General features: G+C 48.0%; 2 protein-coding genes across 2 annotated transcripts; both read right to left on the reverse strand.

The window, feature by feature from the left end:
• Positions 1-18,468: 18,468 nt before the first annotated feature.
• On the reverse strand, positions 18,469-19,895 carry LOC124648705. The gene is made up of 2 exons (XM_047188422.1): positions 19,694-19,895; positions 18,469-19,607 (listed from the first exon to the last, which is right to left on the reverse strand). Exons 1-2 carry the CDS (start codon positions 19,893-19,895, stop codon positions 18,469-18,471), a joined length of 1,341 nt encoding a protein of 446 aa, XP_047044378.1.
• Positions 19,896-20,950: 1,055 nt separating this feature from the next.
• LOC124648706 lies at positions 20,951-24,155 on the reverse strand. Its single transcript, XM_047188423.1, has 2 exons — positions 22,949-24,155; positions 20,951-20,958 (listed from the first exon to the last, which is right to left on the reverse strand). Exons 1-2 carry the CDS (start codon positions 24,153-24,155, stop codon positions 20,951-20,953), a joined length of 1,215 nt encoding a protein of 404 aa, XP_047044379.1.
• Positions 24,156-26,055: the final 1,900 nt, after the last annotated feature.

Genomic DNA, 26,055 nt, shown 5'->3' on the forward strand with positions numbered 1-26,055 from the left:
TTCCTCCGTAAAACACATTGGCTTCCATAAAGGGTCGGCGAAATTCCGTTAAAGATTGCATCATTCAATGCACATCCCCTCCACATGAATAAAGGGACATTGATCTCCTACTTCAGAAAGGATTCTGTTCATATAAGTGTTGGGGCACAAGTAGGACCAAGTGACCAGCAGTTTTTTCAGAAACATGGGTGAAAGAAAAGATGACAAGTTTCGGTAACATGGAGCTGGCATATGACACGGTCGTACGATTGAATTAAAAAAAGAATCCTTTGGGAGACCATTTTGGGGGTAAGGGCATCTCCAGCGGCGCGACGCATTTTAGCGTTTGCGCGCGTCCGTTTGCGTCGGTCCTTTTGGTCGAAAACGACCGCGCGTCCGTTTGCGTCGGGGGTGGCTCCAGCGGCACGACGCATTTTTTTTAGGACGAATCATTTTTTTAACTGAAACATAATTTACAAAAACTGAAACATAACTTACATACTTGAAAACATAAAAAAAAACCTAAAACGCCTACTGCTGCGCATCGTGGCCGTGCTGCTCCTCGTCGCTATCGAGCAAGATGACCTCAGGTATGTCCCACGGCCAGTAGCCATCCGGGGGAGCGTACGCCGGGCGCGATCGCGGTGCTCGAGGTTGAGGAGGCTGCGGCTGAGGCGGCGGTGGAGGCGCCAAGGGCTGCGGCTGTGGCGGCAGTGGGGGAGGCGCCCAAGGCTGTGGCGGCGGTGGAGGAGGCGCCGCCGAGTCCAGGAGCGCTCGTCGAAGGGCTTCATCCGCGGACAGGCCCGGCGGCATGACAGCGGTGGCGTAGCGGGGCAACGGCGGCTGCACGAGCGCGTCGTACTCGGAGACGAGGAGGCCGAGCTTGGCCATCTCGTCGTCCGTCATGTTGTCGGGGAACTCGAAGTTCCGGCCCTCCGCCATGGCCTGCTGCCATTCGTGGAAGACGAGGCCGACGTAGTCGTCGCTGTCGTCCTTCACGTCCTCGCTATGGTACGCGAGCGCCTCGATGTAGTCGTCGTCGTCGTCCTCGTCCTCGCGGTCATTGTGCTGCGGCTGCTCACGTCGCGTCGGCGCCTGCTGACGTCGCGTCGGCGCCTGCTGACGACGAGCCGGCGGTGCAGGGCAGAAGGGATAATCCCTGTCGCCCATGAAGCCAGCCCTTCGTCTGCTGTCCGTCTCCGTGGACAGGTACGTACGCCAACTCTCCGAGTCGATGGCGTACGCCGGATCGGCGAGGAGGTCCGCCGGCAGATATCGCCTCCGCCGCCGGATCTCCTTGGTCCACTCGGGCTCGCGCGCCGGTACCGGAGGGATGGGCACCCGGCGGCAGCTGAGCCGCCGCCCGCCGAGCAGCCGCACGCCGGACCAGGCGTCGCACGGCACCCATTTGCCGTGCATGAGCCTCCCCACCGTGACGGGGAGCGGCACCTTCTTGCTGCCGCTGCCGGAGGCCTCGAAGTCGTTCTTCTTCCCCATGGCGCAGCGGCGGTTGTGGTGCGAGTGGAGCTGTGGGCGAAGGAGCAACGCAGCCGCTAGACTTTTAAGGGCGGCCGCGCACGGGATACGATGCCATTGAAGGCGCCGCAGAAGCCCAGCCGCCGCCCGCCAGTGCACGCGCAGAACAGGAAGCTGCGGCATTCATGGCGGCACAGACGCGGAAGCGCTGACCGCGGAAGCGATGGCCGCGGAAGCGATGCCCTCCATGCAGGCTCGCTGCCAGGCGGGCCCGGTGGAGACCGCAGCGGACACTTTGCGCGTCCGCGCAGCGTCCGCCGAGACGCAAACCTGGCGCATATTTGGCCAGGTTTGCGTCTCCGCGGACAGCCCGGTCACTTTGCGTCGTGCCGCTGGAGACGGTGTCAGACGCATTTACGACCAAAGCGGACGCAAACGGTCGCTGCGCGACCGTTTTCGTCCATCGTGACCGGAAATGCGTCTGGGCCCTGCTCCAGCGGGGCGACGCAAAGTGACCGGCCCGTCCGCGGAGACGCAAACCTGGCCCAAATATGCGCCAGGTTTGCGTCTCCGCGGACGCTCGGCGGTCGCGGAAAATGTCCGCGTTGGGTACATCCGGGCCCGGTCGGCAGTGACTAGATAAGCAAAATATTTTTTCATTACTATTGATTGGCCAAAAGGACCATCTTTACGGAGATGGTTAGTCGAGTTAACCTAAAACTACAACGGCCGTACCTACTCGCCGTCGCGCGGCCTACACCGGCCTCGGTTACTCGCAGTCGCGCGCCCTACTACTGGCCGCCGGATGGGCCGGCGCCGTCGTCGAAGCGGGAGCGGTTCTTGCACTCCGCGCGCCGCGCACGGCGGTGATACGTCTCCGACATATCGATAATTTCTTATGTTCCATGCTACATTATTGATGATATCTACATGTTTTATACACATTATATGTCGTATTTATGCATTTTCCGGCACTAACCTATTAACGAGATGCCGAAGAGCCGATTGCTTGTTTTCTCGCTGTTTTTGGTTTCAGAAATCCTAGTAAAGAAATATTCTCGGAATTGGACGAAATCAACGCCCGGGGTCCTATTTTTGCACGAAGCTTCCGGAAGATCGAGGGGGAAAGGAAGTGGGGCCACGAGGCACCGACACCATAGGGCGGCGCGGCCTGGCCCCTGGCCGCGCCGGCCTGGTGTGTGGGGCCCTCGTGTGGCCCCCCGCGTTGCCCTTCCGCTTACTTAAAGCCTCCGTCGGGAAACCCCCAGTACCGAGAGCCACGATACGGAAAACCTTACTGAGACGTCGCCGCCGCCAATCCCATCTCGGGGGATTCTGGAGATCACCTCCGGCACCCTGCCGGAGAGGGGATTCATCTCCCGGAGGACTCTTCATCGCCATGATCGCCTCCGGAGTGATGAGTGAGTAGTTCACCCCTGGACTATGGGTCCATAGCAGTAGCTAGATGGTTGTCTTCTCCTCATTGTGCTTCATTGTTGGATCTTGTGAGTTGCCTAACATGATCAAGATCATCTATCTGTAATACTATATGTTGTGTTTGTCGGGATCCGATGGATAGAGAATACTATGTTATGTTAATTATCAATCTATTACCTATGTGTTGTTTATGATCTTGCATGCTCTCCGTTATTAGTAGAGGCTATGGCCAAGTTTTTGCTCTTAACTCCAAGAGGGAGTATTTATGCTCGATAGTGGGTTCATGCCTCCATTAAATCTGGGACGAGTGACGAAAGTTCTAAGGTTGTGGATGTGCTTGTTGCCACTAGGGATAAAACATTGATGCTATGTCTAAGGATGTAGTTATTGATTACATTACGCACCATACTTAATGCAATTGTCTCGTTGTTTGCAACTTAATATTGGAAGGGGTTCGGATGATAACCTGAAGGTGGACTTTTTAGGCATAGATGCATGCTGGATAGCGGTCTATGTACTTTGTCGTAATGCCCAATTAAATCTCACTATATTTATCATATCATGTATGTGCATTGTTATGCTCTCTCTCTCTATTTGTCAATTGCCCGACTGTAATTTGTTCACCCAACATGCTTTTATCTTATGGGAGAGACACCTCTAGTGAACTGTGGACCCCGATCCTATTCTTTACATCGCATACAATCTACTGCAATACTTGTTTTATCTGTTTTCACGCAAACAATCATCTTCCACACAATACGGTTAATCCTTTGTTACAGCAAGCCGGTGAGATTGACAACCTCACCTGTTTCGTTGGGGCAAAGTACTTTGGTTGTGTTGTGCGAGTTCCACGTTGGCGCCGGAATCCCTGGTGTTGCGCCGCATTACATTCCGCCACCATCAACCTTCAACGTGCTTCTTGGCTCCTCCTGGTTCGATAAACCTTGGTTTCTTTCCGAGGGAAAACTTGCTACTGTCTCGCATCACACCTTCCTCTTGGGGTTCCCAACGGACGTGTGTCAACCGCACGCATCAAGCTACTTTTCCGGCGCCGTTGCCGGGGAGATCAAGACACGCTCGCAAGGGGAGTCTCCACTTCCCAATCTCTTTACTTTGTTTTTGTCTTGCTTTATTTTATTTACTACTTTGTTTGCTGCATTATATCAAAACACAAAAAAATTAGTTGCTAGCTTTACTTTATTTACTGTCTTGCTTTCTATATAAAAAACACACAAAAATTAGTTACTTGCATTTACTTTACTTGATTCATCATGTTTTCTTTTAATTTTACCACAAAAGACATACCGGTAGGACGTGGGTCCATAGTTGGGAGAAATAATATAGAAGAATTTTTCAATCATGTTAGTACCGTTGAAGATTTTGAAGATAGACACTTGGTATAACTTGCTCCTAATTATGAAATTGCTGCTGCTGCTTTAGTTCGCATGTTGGAAACTAAATTTGTTAATCTCAATCCTATAATCCTACACATGTTTCTTACACTCGGTGATATGGAAGAAGGGGAAAAGAAAGATTTTTTTTTAGAAACCCTTCTTAGAGAATTTGGTGGTATAGCAAGAGAGGCTAGAAATGTCTTTATTAAATATAAGATGCTTGGTTCTTATACTAATTTTGGTAGTATCCTTGAAAAGATGGACATGGAGAGAGTAAGGTACACTAATAATGCTAATGATGGTGGGGAGATCAAAGCACCAATACCATGTAAGCTCCTAGCGATGAATGAAGCGTTAGAAAATAACTATGCTTGGCTTGTTCCTGAAAATTTGTTTGATGAGAGTAGCAAGCCCAAGACTAATGAAAAGGGAGCCGCTGAAACTTATGTATCTAATATACTATGCATGGTTGAGAAAACTCCAAACCCCGCTGAAGATGCATCACTTTTTGATAACACTTGATTTACACTTTCTGCGCCTAGCTGAAAGGCGTTAAAGAAAAGCGCTTATGGGAGACAACCCATGTTTTTACTACAGTATTTTTTGTTTTATATTTGAGTTTTGGAAGTTGTTTACTACTGTAGCAACCTCCTTATCTTAGTTTTGTGTTTTATTGTGCCAAGTAAAGTCTTTGATAGTAAGGTTCATATTAGATTTGGATTACTGCGCAGAAACAGATTTCTTTGCTGTCACGAATCTGGGCCTAATTCTCTGTAGGTAACTCAGAAAATTATGCCGATTTACGTGAGTGATCCTCAGATATGTACGCAACTTTCATTCAATTTGGGCATTTTCATTTGAGCAAGTCTGGTGCCTCAATAAAATCCATCTTTACGGACTGTTCTGTTTTGACAGATTCTGCCTTTTATTTCGCATTGCCTCTTTTGCTATGTTGGATGAATTTCTTTGATCCATTAATGTCCAGTAGCTTTATGCAATGTCCAGAAGTGTTAAGAATGATTATGTCACCTCTGAACATGTTAATTTTTATTGTCCACTAACCCTCTAATGAGTTGTTTCGAGTTTGGTGTGGAGGAAGTTTTCAAGGATCAAGAGAGGAGAATGATGCAATATGATCAAGGAGAGTGAAAGCTCTAAGCTTGGGGATACCCCCGTGGTTCACCCCTGCATATTCTAAGAAGACTCAAGCGTCTAAGCTTGGGGATGCCTTGGGCATCCCCTTCTTCATCGACAACATTATCAGGTTCCTCCCCTGAAACTATATTTTTATTCAGTCACATCTTATGTACTTTGCTTGGAGCGTCGGTTTGTTTTTGTTTTAGTTTTTTGTTTGAATAAAATGGATCCTAGCATTCATTGTGTGGGAGAGAGACACGCTCCGCTATTGCATATGGACAAATATGTCCTTAGGCTTTACTCATAGTATTCATGGCGAAGGTTGAATCTTCTTCGTTAAATTGTTATATGGTTGGAATTGGGAAATGCTACATGTAGTAATTCTAAAATGTCTTGAATAATTTGATACTTGGCAATTGTTGTGCTCATGTTTAAGCTCTTGCATCATATACTTTGCACCCATTAATGAAGAAACACCTGGAGCTTGCTAATTTGGTTTGCATATTTGGTTTCTCTAAAGTCTAGATAATATCTAGTATTGAGTTTTGAACAGCAAGGAAGACGGTGTAGAGTCTTATAATTTTTTTCAATATGTCTTTTATGTGAGTTTTGCTGCGCCGTTCATCCTTGTGTTTGTTTCAAATAACCTTGCTAACCTAAACCTTGTATCGAGAGGGAATACTTCTCATGCATCCAAAATCCTTGAGCCAACCACTATGCCATTTGTGTCCACCATACCTACCTACTACATGGTGTTTCCCCGCCATTCCAAAGTAAATTGCTTGAGTGCTACCTTTAAAATTTCCATTCTTTACCTTTACAATATATAGCTCATGGGACAAATAGCTTAAAAACTATTGTGGTATTGAATATGTACTTATGCACTTTATCTCTTATTAAGTTGCTTGTTGTGCGATAACCATGTTCCTGGGGACGCCATCAACTACTCTTTGTTGAATATCATGTGAGTTGCTATGCATGCCCGTCTTGTCTGAAGTAAGAGAGATCTACCACCTTAATGGTTGGAGCATGCATATTGTTAGAGAAGAACATTGGGCCGCTAACTAAAGCCATGAATCATGGTGGAAGTTTCAGTTTTGGACATATATCCTCAATCTCATATGAGAACACTAATTGTTGCCACATGCTTATGCATTAAAGAGGAGTCCATTATCTGTTGTCCATGTTGTCCCGGTATGGATGTCTAAGTTGAGAATAATCAAAAGCGAGAAATCCAAAATGCGAGCTTTCTCCTTAGACCTTTGTACGAGCGGCATGGAGGTACCCCATTGTGACACTTGGTTAAAACATGTGTATTGCGATGATCCGGTAGTCCAAGCTAATTAGGACAAGGTGCGGGCACTATTAGTATACTATGCATGAGGCTTGCAACTTGTAAGATATAATTTACATAACTCATATGCTTTATTACTACCGTTGACAAAATTGTTTCATGTTTTCAAAATAAAAGCTCTAGCACAAATATAGCAATCGATGCTTTTCCTCTGCGAAGGACCTTTCTTTTACTTTTATGTTGAGTCAGTTCACCTATCTCTCTCCACCTCAAGAAGCAAACACTTGTGTGAACTATGCATTGATTCCTACATACTTGCATATTGCACTTGTTATATTATCTTACATTGACACTATCCATGAGATATACATGTTACAAGTTGAAAGCAACCGCTGAAACTTAATTTTCCTTTGTGTTGCTTCAATACCTTTACTTTGATTTATTGCTTTATGAGTTAACTCTTATGCAAGACTTATTAATGCTTGTCTTGAAGTACTATTCATGAAAAGTCTTTGCTTTATGATTCATTTGTTTACTCATGTCATTACCATTGTTTTGATCGCTGCATTCATTACATATGCTTACAATAGTATGATCAAGGTTATGATGGCATGTCACTCCAGAAATTATCTTTGTTATCGTTTACCTGCTCGGGACGAGCAGAACTAAGCTTGGGGATGCTGATACGTCTCCGACGTATCGATAATTTCTTATGTTCCATGCTACATTATTGATGATATCTACATGTTTTATACACATTATATGTCGTATTTATGCATTTTCCGGCACTAACCTATTAACGAGATGCCGAAGAGCCGATTCTTGTTTTACTGCTGTTTTTGGTTTCAGAAATCCTAGTAAAGAAATATTCTCGGAATTGGACGAAATCAACGCCCAGGGTCCTATTTTTGCACGAAGCTTCCAGAAGACCGAGGGGGAAAGGAAGTGGGGCCACGAGGCACCGACACCATAGGGCGGCGCGGCCTGGCCCCTGGCCGCGCCGGCCTGGTGTGTGGGGCCCTCGTGTGGCCCCCCGTGTTGCCCTTCCGCCTACTTAAAGCCTCCGTCGCGAAACCCCCAGTACCGAGAGGCACGATACGGAAAACCTTACTGAGACGCCGCCGCCGCCAATCCCATCTCGGGGGATTCTGGAGATCAACTTCGGCACCCTGCCGGAGAGGGGATTCATCTCCCGGAGGACTCTTCATCGCCATGATTGCCTCCGGAGTGATGAGTGAGTAGTTCACCCCTGGACTATGGGTCCATAGCAGTAGCTAGATGGTTGTCTTCTCCTCATTGTGCTTCATTGTTGGATCTTGTGAGCTGCCTAACATGATCAAGATCATCTATCCGTAATACTATATGTTGTGTTTGTCGGGATCCGATGGATAGAGAATACTATGTTATGTTAATTATCAATCTATTACCTATGTGTTGTTTATGATCTTGCATGCTCTCCGTTATTAGTAGAGGCTCGGCCAAGTTTTTGCTCTTAACTCCAAGAGGGAGTATTTATGCTCGATAGTGGGTTCATGCCTCCATTAAATCCGGGACAGTGACGAAATTTCTAAGGTTGTGGATGTCTTGTTGCCACTAGGGATAAAACATTGATGCTATGTCTAAGGATGTAGTTATTGATTACATTACGCACCATACTTAATGCAATTGTCCGTTGTTTTGCAACTTAATACTCGGAAGGGGTTCGGATGATAACACTGAAGGTGGACTTTTTAGGCATAGATGCATGCTGGATAGCGGTCTATGTACTTTGTCGTAATGCCCAATTAAATCTCACTATATTTATCATATCATGTATGTGCATTGTTATGCTCTCTCTATTTGTCAATTGCCCGACTGTAATTTGTTCACCCAACATGCTTTTATCTTAGGGATTTCTATTTTCGTGCCCTCAGTTCCTTAGTTGTACTCAGTTTTCCCCAGCTCCTTAGTTTTTCCTCAGTTTTACCCCCAAACGTTTGTCTGAAACCCGCAGAAGCAACTCAGACGGCAGGATTCCCGTTTAGTTGACCGTTCGTCACGTGTGGGGCCGCGTCGTGTGGGGCCGCGTCGTGTGGGCCCGCGTCGCGTGGGGCTGGTAGAAAGGGACCGCGTGGGACAGGACGAGAAGCGTTTGGTTGCACGTGAGCAGGAGCTGGGTTCTGTCTCTCTCGGCCCCAAATTGGCATTATTTAGTGCACCTTTTTCCCCTCTTTCTCTCTGTCCTTTTCACCAAATTAGTATAAAATCTAGAGAAGCTTGCATTTCTGACTTTCTTCAATTATTTGTGCCTTTTGGCCCTCGTTGTTTGCCCAATATGGCAGCAAATCTAGTACTCCTCCGGTCCATATGTATGTAGTTAAATCTAGAAGCAAATCTCCAGGATAATGTACGATAAATTCACGGTCATAGTAAATCAAGAAAACTAAGTACGGCCAACAAAATATAGTAGACTAGGGATAGATAATCCCTAGATAATATGGATAGATAATAGGCTGCATACACGGCAGCCAACATAGTAACGGAGTTCTTCACAAGCACCATCATATTAACATAACAACAAGGGATCCCTAGCTAACAACAAAGGGATCCCAACAACAAACTAGGAGGCAGCAGCAGCAGCAGCACACGTCCAGGGACTCCGCCTACCCCATCTGGCTCTGCCTCCACTTGTTGCTCTTGCTCCCCTTGGGAGCCTTGGGCTTGAGCGGAGGCATGCGGCCGGCGGAGATCTCCACCCGCTGCAAGCTGCGGAGGTGCATGCCGAGCGCCCTGTGCTTGGCGCGGAAGGAGTGGACGTTCACCGTCGTGCCGACGTTGGGGAAGGTGTTGCTGATGTTCTCGGCATGCGTGACGAGGCGGTTGAAGTCCGTGGCGCCGAGTCTCCCGGTGCGAAGGGGCACCTGTACACCTCCTTGGCGAAGTAGGAGATGTACTCGGCCGACCTGCAGCCTCCGCGGGACCTGGCGAGTCTTGACGTCCTCCTCCTCTTCGTCGCTGCCGACGTCGCTGCCAGACATCTGATCCATATCAAACAGAAACTAGTGAATGAGTTGCAACGATGACTAACGTACATGATAACAAAGTTAAGAAAAACAGAGTCAGCCTCAGTTAGAGTGGACATGATTATATATCTACAGGGAAGGTGTTAGCGAACTAAAGCTCATGCACAACAGATTTGTACACAGCAATGGTTCGCTGAACCCTCCCTGTAAAAATTTGTGCCCAACCATTCATCATAGGCAAAGAAACAGATTCTAGATCTGAACTAGATCTAAACTTGAACACATTCGAGATTATTTGCAAAATTAAACGGTTGATATCTTTTGATTAGTGCATAAAATAACTGATTGAGATCCCATGATTACTTGCATAAATTAACCGATTGAGATCCAATATTACTTGCATAAATTAACCGAACAGCCGAACCCCAAATCTTAAACGAAATCAAGAAGTGATCAAAACAAAATGGAATAAAATCGGCGCAAATATTAGCCCAATACTCATCCATCTACAGATCCATCTACACCAGCAAAAATAGGGTTCAAAAAGGAATGGGGAACAAAAAAGGAAGCAAACCGTAGTTACCTCGTTCCATGGGTCCTCCAGGGAGGTGTCGTAGGGGTTCGGGGGCGGGACGTACGGCACGGGGTCGTAGGGGTCGACCCATCCCGCCGGGATCTCGACCGCCACCGGCGGCAGCAGCGTCCGATGCACCGGCGGCGGCGGCGGCGGCGGAGGCGTCGTCGTCCGTATAGGGGACGGCGCCGAAGATGGAGGCGTCGCGCTTTGCGCCCACCTCGACGATGGGATTGGCATTCTCCTTGTCCATCTCTACGGCGGAGGAAGAGGAAGAGGGAGAGGGAGAGGGTTTTTTGCTTTGGAGAAGATGATGGGACGTGAGAGAGTTGGCGATGCGTGAGCGAGTGAGAGTGACGGAGAGAGTGCGAGGAGGCGTCTATAAAGGCGAGGGGTGGTTAATGCGACCCGCGTCCTACGCGTGCACCGGTGCACGTCCGCACGTCTTGGACTCTCGCAACGCGACACGCGTCCACGATTGCACGTCTCGACTTCTCCACCGCGACCCGCGTCTACGCGTCAACAATTGCACGTGTCCTCGAGTCTAACCCTGGAAATTTAGATATACTCAGGTATACCCTCGAGTCTTATACTAGCATTTTTTGTGTGCTCAATTTTCCCCTCGAGTGCTAATACTGGCTAGTGCAATATACTCAGTTTTACCCTCAAGTGGCTGGTCAACGGAGAGTCAACAAATGGGATTAACTAGTTAAATGAGTCATTTAATGTGCAAAAAAATCCTAAAAAGAGTGGCACTTACTCATGGAGTCTTTACCACAAATTGCCACTTCTCAAATCATAGATAAATCATAGATAAATCAAGTTTTACCACAAATTGCCACTTCTCAAATCACCTAGTAGCTATGAAGGTGCATGGTTTTCCACAACAAGCCCTTCCCAAAACAGCTTCCCCCAAATCATACTTTGTCTAAATGAGGCCACAATTCTCACACTGATGTATATTGGTATTGCAAATAGTTTGAGGTAGGCCAAGATGGGTTTCATTGTACAAAACACACATTTTCCATTTTTCAAATCTCAAATTTGAATCCCTTAGTCTGTTTACTACTCGAGTGCCCTTGGTTTCTTGATAGTACTCGGCTTTGCCCTCTCTCTTCACAAATTCTCGCAGACGTGCATCATCGCCCTGATTGGTCTAGCCCATGTCACGCGGATCGTGCCCGCCGACCGTTGATCGTATGATATAGGGAACGGGCAGGATAACCCCTCTCTCTCTGTTGGCGGTTAATTAGCTTCCACCCTCTAAGTATGCTGAAGGGCGGTTTTCACGTATTATTTTTCACGCGCTAAAAATTATAAACTATTTTAGGCGTTACTTTTCACGCAAAAAAATGATAAACCATCAACAATTTGTTGTAGCCATTACTTTTCACGCAAAAAAATGATAAACCATCACCGATTTGTTGTTGCCATTACTTTTCACGCAAAAAATGATAAACCATCAACAATTTGTTGTAGCCATTACTTTTCACGCAAAAAAATGATAAACCATCACCGATTTGTTGTTGCCATTACTTTTCACGCAAAAAAAATGATAAACCATCACCGATTTGTTGTTGCCATTACTTTTCACGCAAAAAAATGATAAACCATCAACAATTTGTTGTAGCCATTACTTTTCACGCAAAAAAAATGATAAACCATCACCGATTTGTTGTTGCCATTACTTTTCACGCAAAAAATGATAAACCATCAACAATTTGTTGTAGCCATTACTTTTCACGCAAAAAAATGATAAACCATCACCGATTTGTTGTTGCCATTACTTTTCACGCAAAAAAAAATGATAAACCATCACCTAATTTGTTACAAAAGCTGGTTTCGGTGAGACCTAACCAAGTTTGGCATACATGATGGCATACCTATAACAACAAGGAATATCTAAAAGGGAAAGTTTCAGAAAATTTGAAATTTAGGGTGAAATGATGCCATACATGATGCTGTTTTTCGAGGTTTTGACCTGAAAATCAATTGGGTATTATAAAGGGAAATAAAAAGTTCGAAAAATGTAAAAACGAAACAATCTATCTATCTATGTATAGAAGATCAGCTGTATGAAATTTGAGGTTATTTAGAGAAGGTAGAAAAAATCACCTTGTTAGAAAAGCTGGTTTCAGCGAGACGAAACGGCATGCGCTTAAGCAAAGTGATTTTTTCGAACATCTCCAAATGACCACAAATTTTCCATACATGATGCCATACGTGTAACAACAAGGAACCCTATCTAAAAAGTGTCAAAAAAGTTTGCCCAACCGTATAGCTCTATCAAAAAGAACCTCACCATGGCGCTAGTATAATTTTGGGATAGTTACAAACTTTCGTTACCTAACCTTCAACATGAAACTTGTTTCAAATTCATTTTGGCCTACGAGAAACAAATCCCAACTTGATTCGAGCACCACGGACTCCAAACGATGCCGATGCCGATATCGGCATGGTCGAACGGCTATGCTCGCCGCCACTGCTAGGTCAACGTCGGGATGCACCCTCAATCCCGTCCCCTCATTCGATCACTGACACACCGGAGATACCGCCGAGGCCAATGCCGAACGTACATGCTGATGCCAATGCCGAACATGCATGCACGCCGCTGTGGGCACGGCCACCCCGCCCCGCTATGCTTGGACGCCACGGACCGCCGCGAGGTCTTTCCCTTCGCCACCACACTCTCCTAGCACCCACCTATACACGCCGGAAAGGAGAGACACTAGTTTTCTCTACATTGCTCGTGTTCGTGTCCGACACGGTCAGTCAAAGTTTTGACGTAGTCTTCGATGTCGTCGACCATTTCTTCTCTTCTTTGCATGGTTAAACGCGTCTAGTTCATATCTATCTAATGCGTCCGGTCTCGCCTCATGCAGTTCATTGTGGACGTCGATCTCATCTCGGCACCCCGCATGCCACCTCCTCCGTGCCATCGCTGTAGAGCTCCATTTAAAAATCTAATCCTACCCGTGTATTGCCCCTTGTATCAGCGTCATGGCCCCACTTGTCATTCGATATACCGAAGCCCCACTCGTTCGCGTTTTGGTCGGGATACAGACGATGCTTACGGTCAAACAAAGATGGATGGTCTGACGTGTCTTTGCGGGCTCTACGTGGCCCCACTAGTCAGAAGATAACGGTCAACCGTCGGGCAACTGGCCGTTACATCACGTGTGATGGTTTCAGACAAAAGTTTGGGTAAAACTGAGGAAAAACTAAGGAGCTGGGGAAAACTGAGTACAACTAAGGAACCGAGGGCACGAAAATAGAAATCCCTTTATCTTATGGGAGAGACACCTCTAGTGAACTGTGGACCCCGGTCCTATTCTTTACATCGCATACAATCTACTGCAATACTTGTTTTACTGTTTTCTGCAAACAATCATCTTCCACACAATACGGTTAATCCTTTGTTACAGCAAGCCGGTGAGATTGACAACCTCACTGTTTCGTTGGGGCAAAGTACTTTGGTTGTGTTGTGCAGGTTCCACGTTGGCGTCGGAATCCCTGGTGTTGTGCCGCATTACATTCCGCCACCATCAACCTTCAACGTGCTTCTTGGCTCCTCCTGGTTCGATAAACCTTGGTTTCTTTCTGAGGGAAAACTTGCTACTGTCTGCATCACACCTTCCTCTTGGGGTTCCCAACGGACGTGTGTCAACTGCACGCATCAGGCGGCGAACGGACATCTCGTCCTGCCACAGCGCCGTCACCGTCGCAAAGGCAACCTTCCTAGCCGCCGCCTCCGCCGTCGCCCGGGCCTCCTCCTCTGCCGCCGCCTGGACTGCCGCCGCCGCCCGGGCCTCCTCCTCCGCCGCCACCGCGTCCTCCTCCGCCTGGACCGCCGCCTGGATCACCGCCACGTCGGCGACGAAGCGGGCCCTGTCCCTAGCCGCCGCCACAGCTTCGTCCCTGGCGGCGATGGCGACCTCCAGCTCCCGGTTTTCCTGCTCGACCCGCGCGGGAGAACGGCCCCTACGCTGGAGCGAGTCCAGGTCGGAGCACATTAACCCCCTAGCCATGGCCGTCGCATAGCTGGCGGCTTCCTCCTCCGCCACCAAAGCCTGGCGGCGCTGGGCGTCCCCTGCTAGGGACTCGAAGGACGCGAGCAGAACCCGCTGCTCACCGGCGCACTCGAAGCGCCTGGGCACGGGGGGGTCGTCGTCCGCGATGTCGTGGATGACGGCGTCGGCCGGAGGGGCCGCGAGGGCCGCCCGCGCCTCCGCGAGCTCGGCCCTGGCGTCGGCGATGGCGTTGGCGATCTCCGCCCTGGTCGCCGCGAGGCGCCCTTCCGCGCGCTCTGCCGCCTCCGCCTCCACCTCCGCGACCTCCGCCTCCGCGACCTCCAGGTCCAGCTGCTGGGCCTCAACGCCGGCGGCAGCTACCTCGTCCTCCTCCTCCTCCGGGTGGAGCTGGCGGCAAATGTCAACAACTTGCTCCCAACTCATGTGGTCCGCCATGGATGGATGGTAGTGTGAGGTGTGCCCGTCGCACCCGGCGGTGTCCACCGTATATAGCCACGGCGGGGCGGGAAACGGCGTTGGCGCGCAGGGCGTTTCCCGCGCGCGCGAAACGCCGGTGAAACTTGCGAATGTATTGGGCGCGCGCGGGAACGATCGTCGTCGCGCGGGAACAGTAATCGCCGGCGGCAGTCCTCGACGGGACGTAAAACGCCATTAGCGACCTTGACGCTGTCCCCGGATAAAATATGCGTCCGCACCGCTGGAGCTACCCCCGACGCAAACGGTCGCCCTGGGCCACAACGCGTCCGCGGGCCGACGCAAACGGATATTTCGGACGTCCGAAATGCGTCGCGCCGCTGGAGAGGCCCTAACTTGAGTGCCAACTTTGAACTTTGAGTGTTCTATGACGAAGACTTAGAATTATTTGCATTTTTCTACCAAAGGCTTCGGTGGAGATGCCCTAATTGAACATTTAATGAAATATAAAAATGCCCAATGACTTTTTGCCTAAAAAATGAGACCTATATAGGCTGCGGCTAATGTTGCAAAAATAAGAGCTTCAATACCACATGTAAATAATCCAAGAAACACGATAGGTATATGCATCCATCTTTCGGCTCGAGAATTTCACGGGATAGAAGATAGGGTATAAGAAATAGGCTATTCAGTGGTATGGTTCCCTAACTAAAACACCAGCCTATGCAGCAAAGCATTAAAGTGGACTACTGGCATATAGAAGACAGCAAGTAAGATCAATACCGTACAATCTCTACAAGGGTAAACTTATCAGTTGCATAGTACACGAGAATTCCAAGTCTCCAAGATCAGCCACACTCCAGAGCAACTTAAATCTCTAGAAAATGAAGGTTCTTCTCAATAGTAAGTAAAAACAGAGTAGAGATAGGTAAGCAGGGGAGATCCCTAATCAAAATGACCCACAAGGGAGTTAAAGTGTGTTGAATCCACCTTTTAGTACAGAAAAATGAGCGTATTGTCTTGCAACCAGACATTGACTTAATTGAGTGCTTCTATAGAATGTACTGGTTTGAACTTAAAACCCGAAACAACTCCCAGATTTTCCCCGAAGCAACCTCCAGATTTTCTCCGAAACAAGTAGTTCATGAGCAAACTCCAAAAACCCAAAACTTGTCCAGCTTTTCCGCAAAATTGGTGTCCTCGCAAACTGCCACCATCAGATACTACTTGATTGTTTTTAGATTTAAGAAACCTGGAAACAAAACATCAGCGACATTTTAGTATGAACATATAATTGGAATGATTGGCAGATTAAAAAAGGAGCAGAAAATTAAAGTAAACAGAATTGCTAAACTAGTCCATTTTCATATGCCCCTTTTAAGTTGAAATGAACAGTGAATTAATATTTTGATAACAACCATTTTTTTATTGCAGCAGAAACACACAATTTAGAGTTTCAAGCTTGAAATCACAATTTAGAGTTTCAAGCTTAATGAGTTGGTGATAGTATGTTTGGGGGAAAAGAAAAGACGATGCTTAATTGGATATTATGGTGACAAGGCGGGACATCCTTCAGGTTCTTATCAATGATTTATTGCTCAGTTGGTACTTCTGCACTTAATATGTTAATAACTTGTTATGAAATCACAATTTCCAGTTTCAAGCATGATCAAGTGATGATAGTATTTGAGGAAAAAGAAAATAAAATGCTTAATTGGATATTATGGTGACAAGGCGAGGCATTCTTAAGGTTCTTATCAATGGCTTTAATAAAAAGCCGTATGCATCAATTGATGCAGAGGCAGGGGCACCCCATTTCGAAAAAAATTCAGTTTGTAGTCCTGCACGGCTGCACCTAATATGTTAATCATGCCTGCTAGTTCTGAAACACTCTTTTAGATGATGGAATCTAGTTCAGCAAACACTAATACTCCTGGACTAAGGGTCCATGCTAATAGATCAATAGTTTTCAGCAGGATTACATGCTAGCTGATGCTGCCAAAAGACTCTACCACCGGGAAGAACTAGTTCAATTACCACGCTTAGCATTTTACCAAACGATCTGCAAATATTAAATATTTTAGCACATGTATTAGTCATTGCAATGCTTGGCTTGGCATAGACACACTGGAATACTGACTGACTGAAATGTAATAATTCTGTAACTAGCACGTGTGCCAAACATACACTACTATTCCAATAAACCATGAACTAGAACTTAACCAACGGCAGACTGGTATTAATGATGGCAACATATTAGGCAATATATACTAGTAAGTAATTTTAGAAAAGTGCACAGGATTGCTTTTTGAAATCATACACTGATGGCATGAGTAACATATATATGTAAGAAGAATACAACATACTGAACAAGTGAATGGATGGCATAAAGCTAACGATATATGGATCAATTAAGAAGCATGAGCTTAGATATATATAGAACACAGTACCCAGAGATACGTCGACTTGTAACTTGGTGCGCTTCAGTTTGTGTGACTTCCACCAGAACGAACCAGAACCTTTGCCAAAGTCTTGTTTTCCCCATCATCCTTCTTGCCTAAGAATGCAGATTCCTCTGATGAAGACACACGGATTTGAAAAAAGACTAACACGACACAATTTATACATACATTCTAATTCTATCTCCATGCCTTGTATATAGGAAAGCATTCCAAGTCATTATTAGCTTGCTTATAGAGGGAAACCATTCTATGCCTTTCCCAATAGTGCTAATCATTTGACCATTATTGTATTTTAGAATGAACGCTTCTAAATAAACTCTGGCGTCAATGGCTGGCACAAAAAAAATATACAAGCGCGCAGGACTACATGAGCCTCTAGGAACATGTAAATGTAGAATTTTCCAATGTGACCATTTCAGCTACATATCTGGGGAGGGGCTAGAAGTTTAAGGTAGGTGACATGGGACACTGGAATTGAAAACTCGAGTTCCAAGTGCTATCGACATTTTAAACCCAAGAAGTGAATGAGAATTAGTAGCATGATTACAGATTAGATAAAACTGTTAGTGCATTTACTCCTAGACCACAACTTATGTTAGTAGGGTATCTTGGAGGCAAAGATGTTAGCAACCACACAGCCGCTATTATAAACCCCAAAATCCCCTGCCCCAATTGTCAAAAGACATGGATAGAAATAATAGAGCCATAGCTATTGCCTAGTTATGTAGAGAGAAAAAAAATACAGTAGTATGCATTATCCATCAGTACTAAAAACTTTTGACACAATATTTTTTTAGATGAAAAGGGATCACTCCCCAGCTCCATTTTCATAGAAAAAAAGCCCTCACGATTTCTTATTTTGGTACTATATTTTGAAACGGAGGAAGTACAACATATTCGTTGACTGGGACTTAGTAGGATAATAAGACAGATGCATCACATTTTCTCCTACAACTGATTAACACTCACAGCATATATCAACGCTAGAAAGAACTTTTTAAGTTTTTAAATCGTTACCAAACTATATATAATGCAGCTATATAGAAAGAATTATGCTCGTCTAATCTTTGTATCAACATAAAGAGAGCAACTCTACTTCTGTACACGCACATTATTACGAAAAAAAATCCTGCTCTTGTCACAATTGTAAACAGATTATTTGAAAATAAGATCGCCCAGACAAAACCTCAAGGACAATGCAAAATTGCAACCCAGGCACGGTATATATGTTCCAAGATTATGTAAAAGTAACAATTCGAACGACCTAGCTAATGATTACCTGCAGCAGGGATCCGGCTTGATTCAAGCCACGGTGGAAGCACGCATGTGACACAGGAACTGGTGCCGTCCTTCGGAGAACTCCCAATCACCTCCTCCGTGTTCATGTCCACGACGACGACGTGCTCTCCGACCGACAGGTAGATGACATTGCCGTTGAGCGGGTCAAGGGCGCTAATTTGAGGCGTGGTCTTCTCCGGCAAAGGCAGCCACGGATGGTCTCCATCGGCCCAGAGACGGCTGAGCACCACGCGGTGCTCCAGCGTCCAGGCGCTGTCCTCGTCGTCGAGCGCGAAGACACTGAGCACGAACGGCTCCCGATCCCACACCTCGACATACCGCAGCCTTCCCTCGCTGACCCCCATGCGCCGGTACCTACCCAGCGCACATCTCCGGTAGGCCTCTCCCTCCTCGAAGGTACGCAGCAGCTTCCCGGTGGGCGCTGTGCTGCGTGCAGGCAGCACGCTGCCCCTCGGCAGCTCGACGAACCGGGGCTCCGGCCTGTCGCTGAACGGGTCCGCCGAGATGGCACCCCAGGTCAGGTCCACCCACCACAGCCGACCGGCGAAGGCAACCGCCTCTTGGTCGAACCCACCGTTCTCGAAGAAGACGCGGCGCGCAAGCGGGAGTCGGCACGGCGCGGTGACCGCGACCTCCCAGCCGCCCGCGTCCGAGAGGAACCGGAGCATCGTGTTCCCCTGCAGCTCCGCGACGGCGAACCTGTCGGGCGGCCCGTGGCCGCGGTCGGCTTGGGTGAGGACGCCCATGTGAGGGCCGCACGCGATCTGCTTGGGGCCGTTCCCGATGTCGGGGAGGCGGGTGAGTTGGCCGGTGAGCGGGTTGCAGAGGAAGCGCGTGATGTCTGGGTTGTGCTCGGGGACGATCTCTGTGATCATCTGGCGCACATGATGGGCGCCCTGCTTCGCGAGGATGGGAGCCGGGAAGCGCATGTCGTAGATGGTGACGAGGACGAGGCCGTCGCCGCTCGCGGAGCATACCAGGCCGCCGAGGAGCTGAGTGACGTCGCTGTCGGGGTCGGGTACGTCGCTGGTGTTGATGTTGAGCGCCGGGACGGCGAGCTGGGAGAAGCCCGGCGGCTCGACGATGAGCGCGCACGAGCCGGTGTCGCCTGCTCGAACAAGACCCAGGGAGGACGGGAGGTGGCGCCCGTGGAGAGGGATCGGCGTAGGCGGCCGGAGACGCCGGCGGAGATGCCAAGGAGGCGCCTTAGTGACATCGCGGCGTGGGCGGCGCGCACTCGAGTGGTGATGCGGTGAGGTGAGCTGTGAACAGAGAGCAGAAGGATTCCTGATGGTGCGGTGAGGTTCACGTGGACTGGGTGCACACAGCTGAAATATCTAGGCGAGGCAGGCCTTGCAAAAGGTGGCGTGGGCGGTTTTGAACGGCGTCGCCCCATTGGCTGTGCAAAAGGCCCGCCAAATTTTCTTTCAGCCTTCAGCTCTGTTTCCGCTCCCTTTGACCGCTAGGATCAGTAGGGTACTGGCCTGGATCATCAATCCTCCTCCTTTCCTCTGTTTCCGCTCGCAAAACTTTCACTTCGGTCTGAAATATAAAAAACTTTCAATTAGGAATTTAAGGTCCAATAGTGAGCTTTCAGAAACTCTAATTGAGCATCTAAATAATTGGACATATAATTGCCAAATGAGATCATTTTTTTGGCATAAAAATAGATTTCACATTTTTTAGCATACAAAATGATATCACCATGGTTCCTTAATTTTTTTAAAAAAAAATGACTTATGCAGCAAAGCAGTAAATTGAACGATTTTGACATATGTAAGACGGTGGTGCGATCAGCAGCGTACATCCCAAACTCGCATATATATAGGTAAGAAAACTGGCACGGAGCATACACGTGTGACTGATCCATTGCAGAGTATGCAAGGATTCCAAATCGCCAAAATCAGCCACAACTTGAGAACAGATTAAACTTCTCCAAAATAAAGGCAAACCATGTCAATGCCAAGGATTAATCTAAACTCCAGATTGAATAACAAATGCAAGACCACATCGTTTTAAGCCTACAGAACATGTCAATTCAAAGAAAGCGTTCTCAAGTTAAAACGACATTCCAGATTTCACAATGGCCTATAATAGTTGACAATAACAACACCCCAGAAGAGTGTAGGCCATTATATCATAGCCCTAACTTCTAAAAGCTACTGAATGATTCAACATTAAAATGACATAAATACATGATGCTTTTGTTAGCTGTCGATGCATGCTGAATTTCTGATGGAATCAAGCCGTTCTACTACAGCTCAAGGGGTGAACAAGCAAAGCCAAAATATGTAAAACGTCTGCCATATTTTCTCAAATTGTGATTAAGGAAGTGCGCCAGAATATTCTAACAAACCCAGACTTCCCACAGCATTCCCCCAAAGCACAAGAGTTCAAAAAATGCCACCATCAGTTTCCTAGTCCTCACAAACAACTCTTCTCTTACAAGTCTCAGAAACCTGCAAAACAAGTTGTAAACATAAGCATGAGTCTCACCAATCTCATTGCAATAGTTCTTGTAAGCAAATATACACTAGGAACTTCTGAATACTCTTATGGAGAGAATGCGTGACATAAAAAAGAGGTGTTTCTTCCATTTGTTCTTGAGCTCAATATAAATACAACAAAACATAAGCATGGGTTCAGAAGTAAACAGCAACACAAGGAGATTCACGTCAACATCGCTTTGAAACAATGAAAGAAATTAGGTGCCATCTGAACACTGCAACATGAGTTGTTTATTTTCTACTTTCTGGTGCAACAAGAATTACGATATCCTTATTTTACGAAGTAGCAAGAGCATGGTTCAGTTTTGGCAAGATCAGTGGTGATTATATTTGCAATGATGAAAGGCGATGGCTCACCATAATGAAAATACTCGGTAACATTACGATTTGTCACACTCCCCCATTTTAACTTTGAAATAACAAGTTAGGTCTGGTGAATCACAAATAGCACTAGTTAATACTATTTGGCAGCCGGCAGACAAATGCACCAAATAGTACTTCTGTTATTTCGAAGTAACAAATTGCAAGAATTTTAAGAGGAATGGAATGTGATAAATAATGTATGATACAAGGAGAGATAGTTATGAGAAAGTACCAAAATACGAATTATCTGGTACACTTCATTTCATCAGCTCTACCTCTACACGTAGAGTGTTCTTTTTGTCTGTATCTGGCGAAACCTCCCTTTTGGCAGTAGTCTTCTTGCTCCAATCTTCAACCATGCAAACAAAAGCTTAAACAATCATAACAAGGTAAACATTTGTCTGCATGGTATGCATGACTTGAAATGGCATAAAAAGTTGGGACATTGAACAAGAGTACTGACTTGATATAACTTAACAATAATTACATGAATGAAATGCAATAGAGTCATATATATTCGAATAACCAACCGAATCAATAAAAAATAATACCATGTTCCCTAGGATGTCCTAGTAAACAATACATGTGATGTGATATGAAAATCAGGAAACAAGGAAACATCATTACAGTGGTATATATATTTAAGAAAAATAGAAAATTTGGAGACTACAATGAAATGAGAATACAAGGTAGCATGCGACTCCAAAGGAGTGACATTCAAAGGGAAGGAGTGGTGCAGCAAGATGTCATCTAGCTCCCAGCAGCAACGGTTGGGGAGGCACATCCACATTGTGCGTGCATGTGGCAGGAAAGTAGTGCATATTGGAAGAACTTTTCAATTATATAAACACAGACCATAAATTTGATACTTGGCAATACAAAATTGGTGTATTGGTAAAGGATACAGAAGGCACAAAAACTCAGTGAAGTATCAGGGTAACCTTTATCTACCAATACAAAGTTCATATGCTGATAATTTCTTCATATGTATATCTAAATCCAATAAAAGCATAAAAAAATAGGCCACCGCAAAAGACATACACCGTGGCGGACACTAGGATGGGACTTGGCCAATTGTGATGCAAAGGGCAGGTGTACCAGAAGATTGGGACAAGCAGACTAGAACCATCTTAGTCATTCACTTGGCTCTACTCCTGCAGCTTAATTATTTTTCCTACCTTGGCTGCACTTCTCTTTTTGTATGTGGTAGTGGTAGAACCACACTACAAAGGATCCAAACACTACTACTCTTCCCCAAATTCATCTCAATTTCCCTCAATTCACACAAAATTCTAGCACAATTTGTATAAAGAGGACCCTGCAATGTACACAGGCCTCCCAGCACATCATTTCAGAAGGCAGGTTTAAATGGAATGTGTCCAATCTAATTAACATATGTTCAGTACACATGATTCAATCAAGCAACCCAACGAATCATCCTACATAAGCCTAATCCAAGCACATAATTTCAGAAGATGCATGTGCTAAAACAAACAAAATGTGCCCAAATCAAGCAATTCTATACTAGTATACTCATACTCAGCACTTGCATAGCTCAAAGGGCGCGCGAGAGTGTTACCTGCGTAGGGGATCTTGGTTGATTCCAGCCATGTCGGGAGCACACATGGTAGGATGGGGACACGGGGTATAGCTAGACGAGAGCTCCCGGTAACCTTCTTGTTAACCATGTCCACGCCGAGAAGCTGGCTGCCGCAGACGAGGTAGACCACATTGGCGTTGAGCGGGTCGATGGCCCCAATGGCCGGCATCTCCTTCAAGGGCGGAAACTGGTTGCGTTCGTCCATCCAGATGTGGAGAAATGGCACCTCGTGGTCGAGCGTCCAGGAGGTGCCCCCGTCGTCGAGGGAGAAGGCGCTGATCACGTAGGGCCTGTCCTTGGACACCTCGACGTAGCGCATCTTGCCGTCGCTGGCCCCCATGCGGCGGTACCTGCCGAGTTGCTTCATGAAGACCATGCCCTTGAGGTCAGGCAGCACGCTGCCTCTGGGCAGCTCCACGAAGCGGGGCTCCGGGCGGTCGCTGAGCGGGTCGACCGAGACGGCGCCCCAGCTCTCGTCGATCCACCACAGCCGGTCGCCGAAGGCCACCACGGCGGTGACGACGTCCATCTGCCGCCCAGCCGGCAGAGGGGACGGCAAGCCTGCCAACTTCTCCCACTCCCCGGTCTCGGAGAGAAACCGCCTCATGACCAATCCTGCCTCCTCCCTGCCTCCGGCGGTGAACATCTCAGCTACCGCGTACCTGTCCGGGGCCGCGTCCCCGCCTTGGGATTGGGTGAGGATGCCGAGGTGGTTGCAGGCGGAGGTCCTCTTGGTGCCGTCGATGTCCGGGAGGCGGTAAAGCTCGCCGCTTAGCGGGTTGCAGACGAAGCGCGTGGTCTCCGGATTGGTGTCCATGTCGGTGAAGGAGAGGTTGAGTATGGCGGATACCAGGGACTCGCCGTGGTCGCCGCCGGCGCCGACGGAGAAGCCGAAGCGGGACTCCCAGAAGCGCACGAGGAGGAAGCCGTGGGCGCTGGTGGCGCAGACCTGGCCCGGGACGGAGCCGTGCTTGCCGGTGGCGGGGTCGAGGAGAGGGCGCGGGTGGACGAAGTGGGCGGGGACGGTGAGGTTGGTGAGGAACGGGGGCGCGTCGAGGTGGAAGGACGCGCCCGGCGCCGGCGCCCCCGACTTGTCCATGGAGGTGAGCTGGATCAGCGCCCACGGCGGGCGCGAGGCGGCCGTGGAGAGGGGGCGGCGGAGGCCGCCGGTGAGGAGGCGGAGCATTGTGCGGCGGATGGAGCGATTTGGTCGGTGCGGTAAAGCCTCGAATGGAGGAAGCGCAGTGGGCACGGGTTGGTTCACGACTGCTGTGGACTAGTTCTACGGAGTGTCCCGTGGCCTGTGCCCTGTGGTGATATTTGCTTTCTTGCTTTCGAGTTTTGACCAGGCTGTCCGTTCGAGGCGATTTACACAAAAATAACCCAAAACTGAAAGAAAAGCACAGACTGACCCTCTGGCGAAACTATTTCACGAATCTAACCCTTTTGTGTGGCGCCCCTCTCAGGGCGCCACACGTGCCCATGTGGCGCCTCTAGCTTTGGCGCCACACACCCATCCGACGTGGCCCGTCGACGCTGAGCTGGTGACCCCGATCCGACGTGGCAGCACGAGTGGCGCCGCTCTGGCCGGCGCCACACTTTGAAAGTGTGGCGCCCCTGGGAAGGGCGACACACGTTGACTTAAGTTTGGGCGCCGCGCGCGCCCAGCCCGACCCTTCTTCTTTCTTTCTCTTCTTCTCTTCCTCCTCCCCAACCCGGTTCTCTCTCTCCTCCCTCTCCCCCCCCAAATCCACCACCAAATCGTCGGATCTGTCCGTGGAGATCGTTCCCCATCCATTTGTCAAGGTAATCTCCTTCAAATCTTCTCCATTCATCCACTAATTTCATAGATCGGGCTAGATTTGGACATGAACCCTAGACATGTTTTTTTCTTTTATGCACTCTATATTGTATTGTTTGTGTTGGAGATGGTAGCCTCATGTATGCATGTGTTTGAACCATAGATGTGTAGAAATCTACATATGAAATTTCACATGTATGTGTATGAACTCTATGTATGTATGTGTATGTATGTGTATGAACCCACATGTATGCCTAGTATTTGTGATGGAGTAACTCATATTTGTTAGTTGAATGGATCGTAATATGGTTCAAAAATGTAAACATGTAGGATGGCCGGTGCCGGTGGACGGGGAAGGGCGGCCGCCGCGGTCCCGGGCGCCCCCGGGCCGGGGAAGGGGCCGCCGCGGTGGAGCAGCAAGGGCCCCACGATCACCGTCACCTGCATCCTCCTCGTCTTCGCATGACGAACGCCGCTTCGAGTTCCTCCTCCGCATCGACGACGACCCACTCGGCATCAAGCGGCTACCGGACAAGTTCGCCGAGTTCGTCGACGGCGTCGAGCCGGCGCACTTGCAGCTACGGGAGGCTAGCCGCAACCTCGCCGCTGGCCCGTGGAGGTCCTGTTCGACGGGCAGGGCAAGATGTACCCGCACACGGGGTGGGACAAGTTCGCCCGTGACCTCCACCTCGAGCCCGGCTGCCAGCTCACCTTCCTGTACGAGGGGGACGGCGAGATGATCGTCAAGGTGTTCGACGACACCGCCTGCCGTGTGCACTACCCCCACACCGGCGAATCCGGCTCCGACACCGATAGTTAGAACGTCGAGTGTTGTCAACTCTATCTTCGTTGCTTCGTGTTGTTTGAATTCTATCTTAAATTGTATGAAACTATGTGCTACGATGTTAGGTATGATGATGTTAGGTCGATGATGTGTGTACGAAATGGTTGTTGATATGATGTGTGTATGACATAGCTTTTGACATGATGGCAGTTTTGTTGGAATATGGTAGGATTTTCCATGGTTTTAACACATGTCAATGAGTGGCGCCCTTCCCACTGGCGCCACATTGCACGATGTGGCGCCCGTGGCATCGGCGCCACAGATGCATGTCTAATTGCACAAAACATACTGTAAGACAAATCGTCTGGGACTTAGCCGTTTTGGCGACCCTCTTTGTGTGGCGCCCGCGGCATCGGCGCCACACATGCTTCTGTGGCGCCCGTGCCACGGGCGCCACACAGAGAGGGTCGCCAAAACGGCTAAGTCCCAGACGATTTGTCT

Source organism: Lolium rigidum, chromosome 4, assembly GCF_022539505.1.
Source record: "Lolium rigidum isolate FL_2022 chromosome 4, APGP_CSIRO_Lrig_0.1, whole genome shotgun sequence".
Classification (NCBI taxonomy): domain Eukaryota; kingdom Viridiplantae; phylum Streptophyta; class Magnoliopsida; order Poales; family Poaceae; genus Lolium; species Lolium rigidum.

Bases quoted from the DNA above. Each gene is read 5' to 3' on its own strand.
- LOC124648705 (XM_047188422.1), bottom strand. From the start codon at position 19,895: ATGGGGCGACGCCGTTCAAAACCGCCCACGCCACCTTTTGCAAGGCCT. The intron at 19,608-19,693 runs GCATCTCCGCCG...TTGTTCGAGCAG, and splicing joins GTCACTAAGGCGCCTCCTTG to GCGACACCGGCTCGTGCGCG.
- LOC124648706 (XM_047188423.1), bottom strand. From the start codon at position 24,155: ATGCTCCGCCTCCTCACCGGCGGCCTCCGCCGCCCCCTCTCCACGGCC.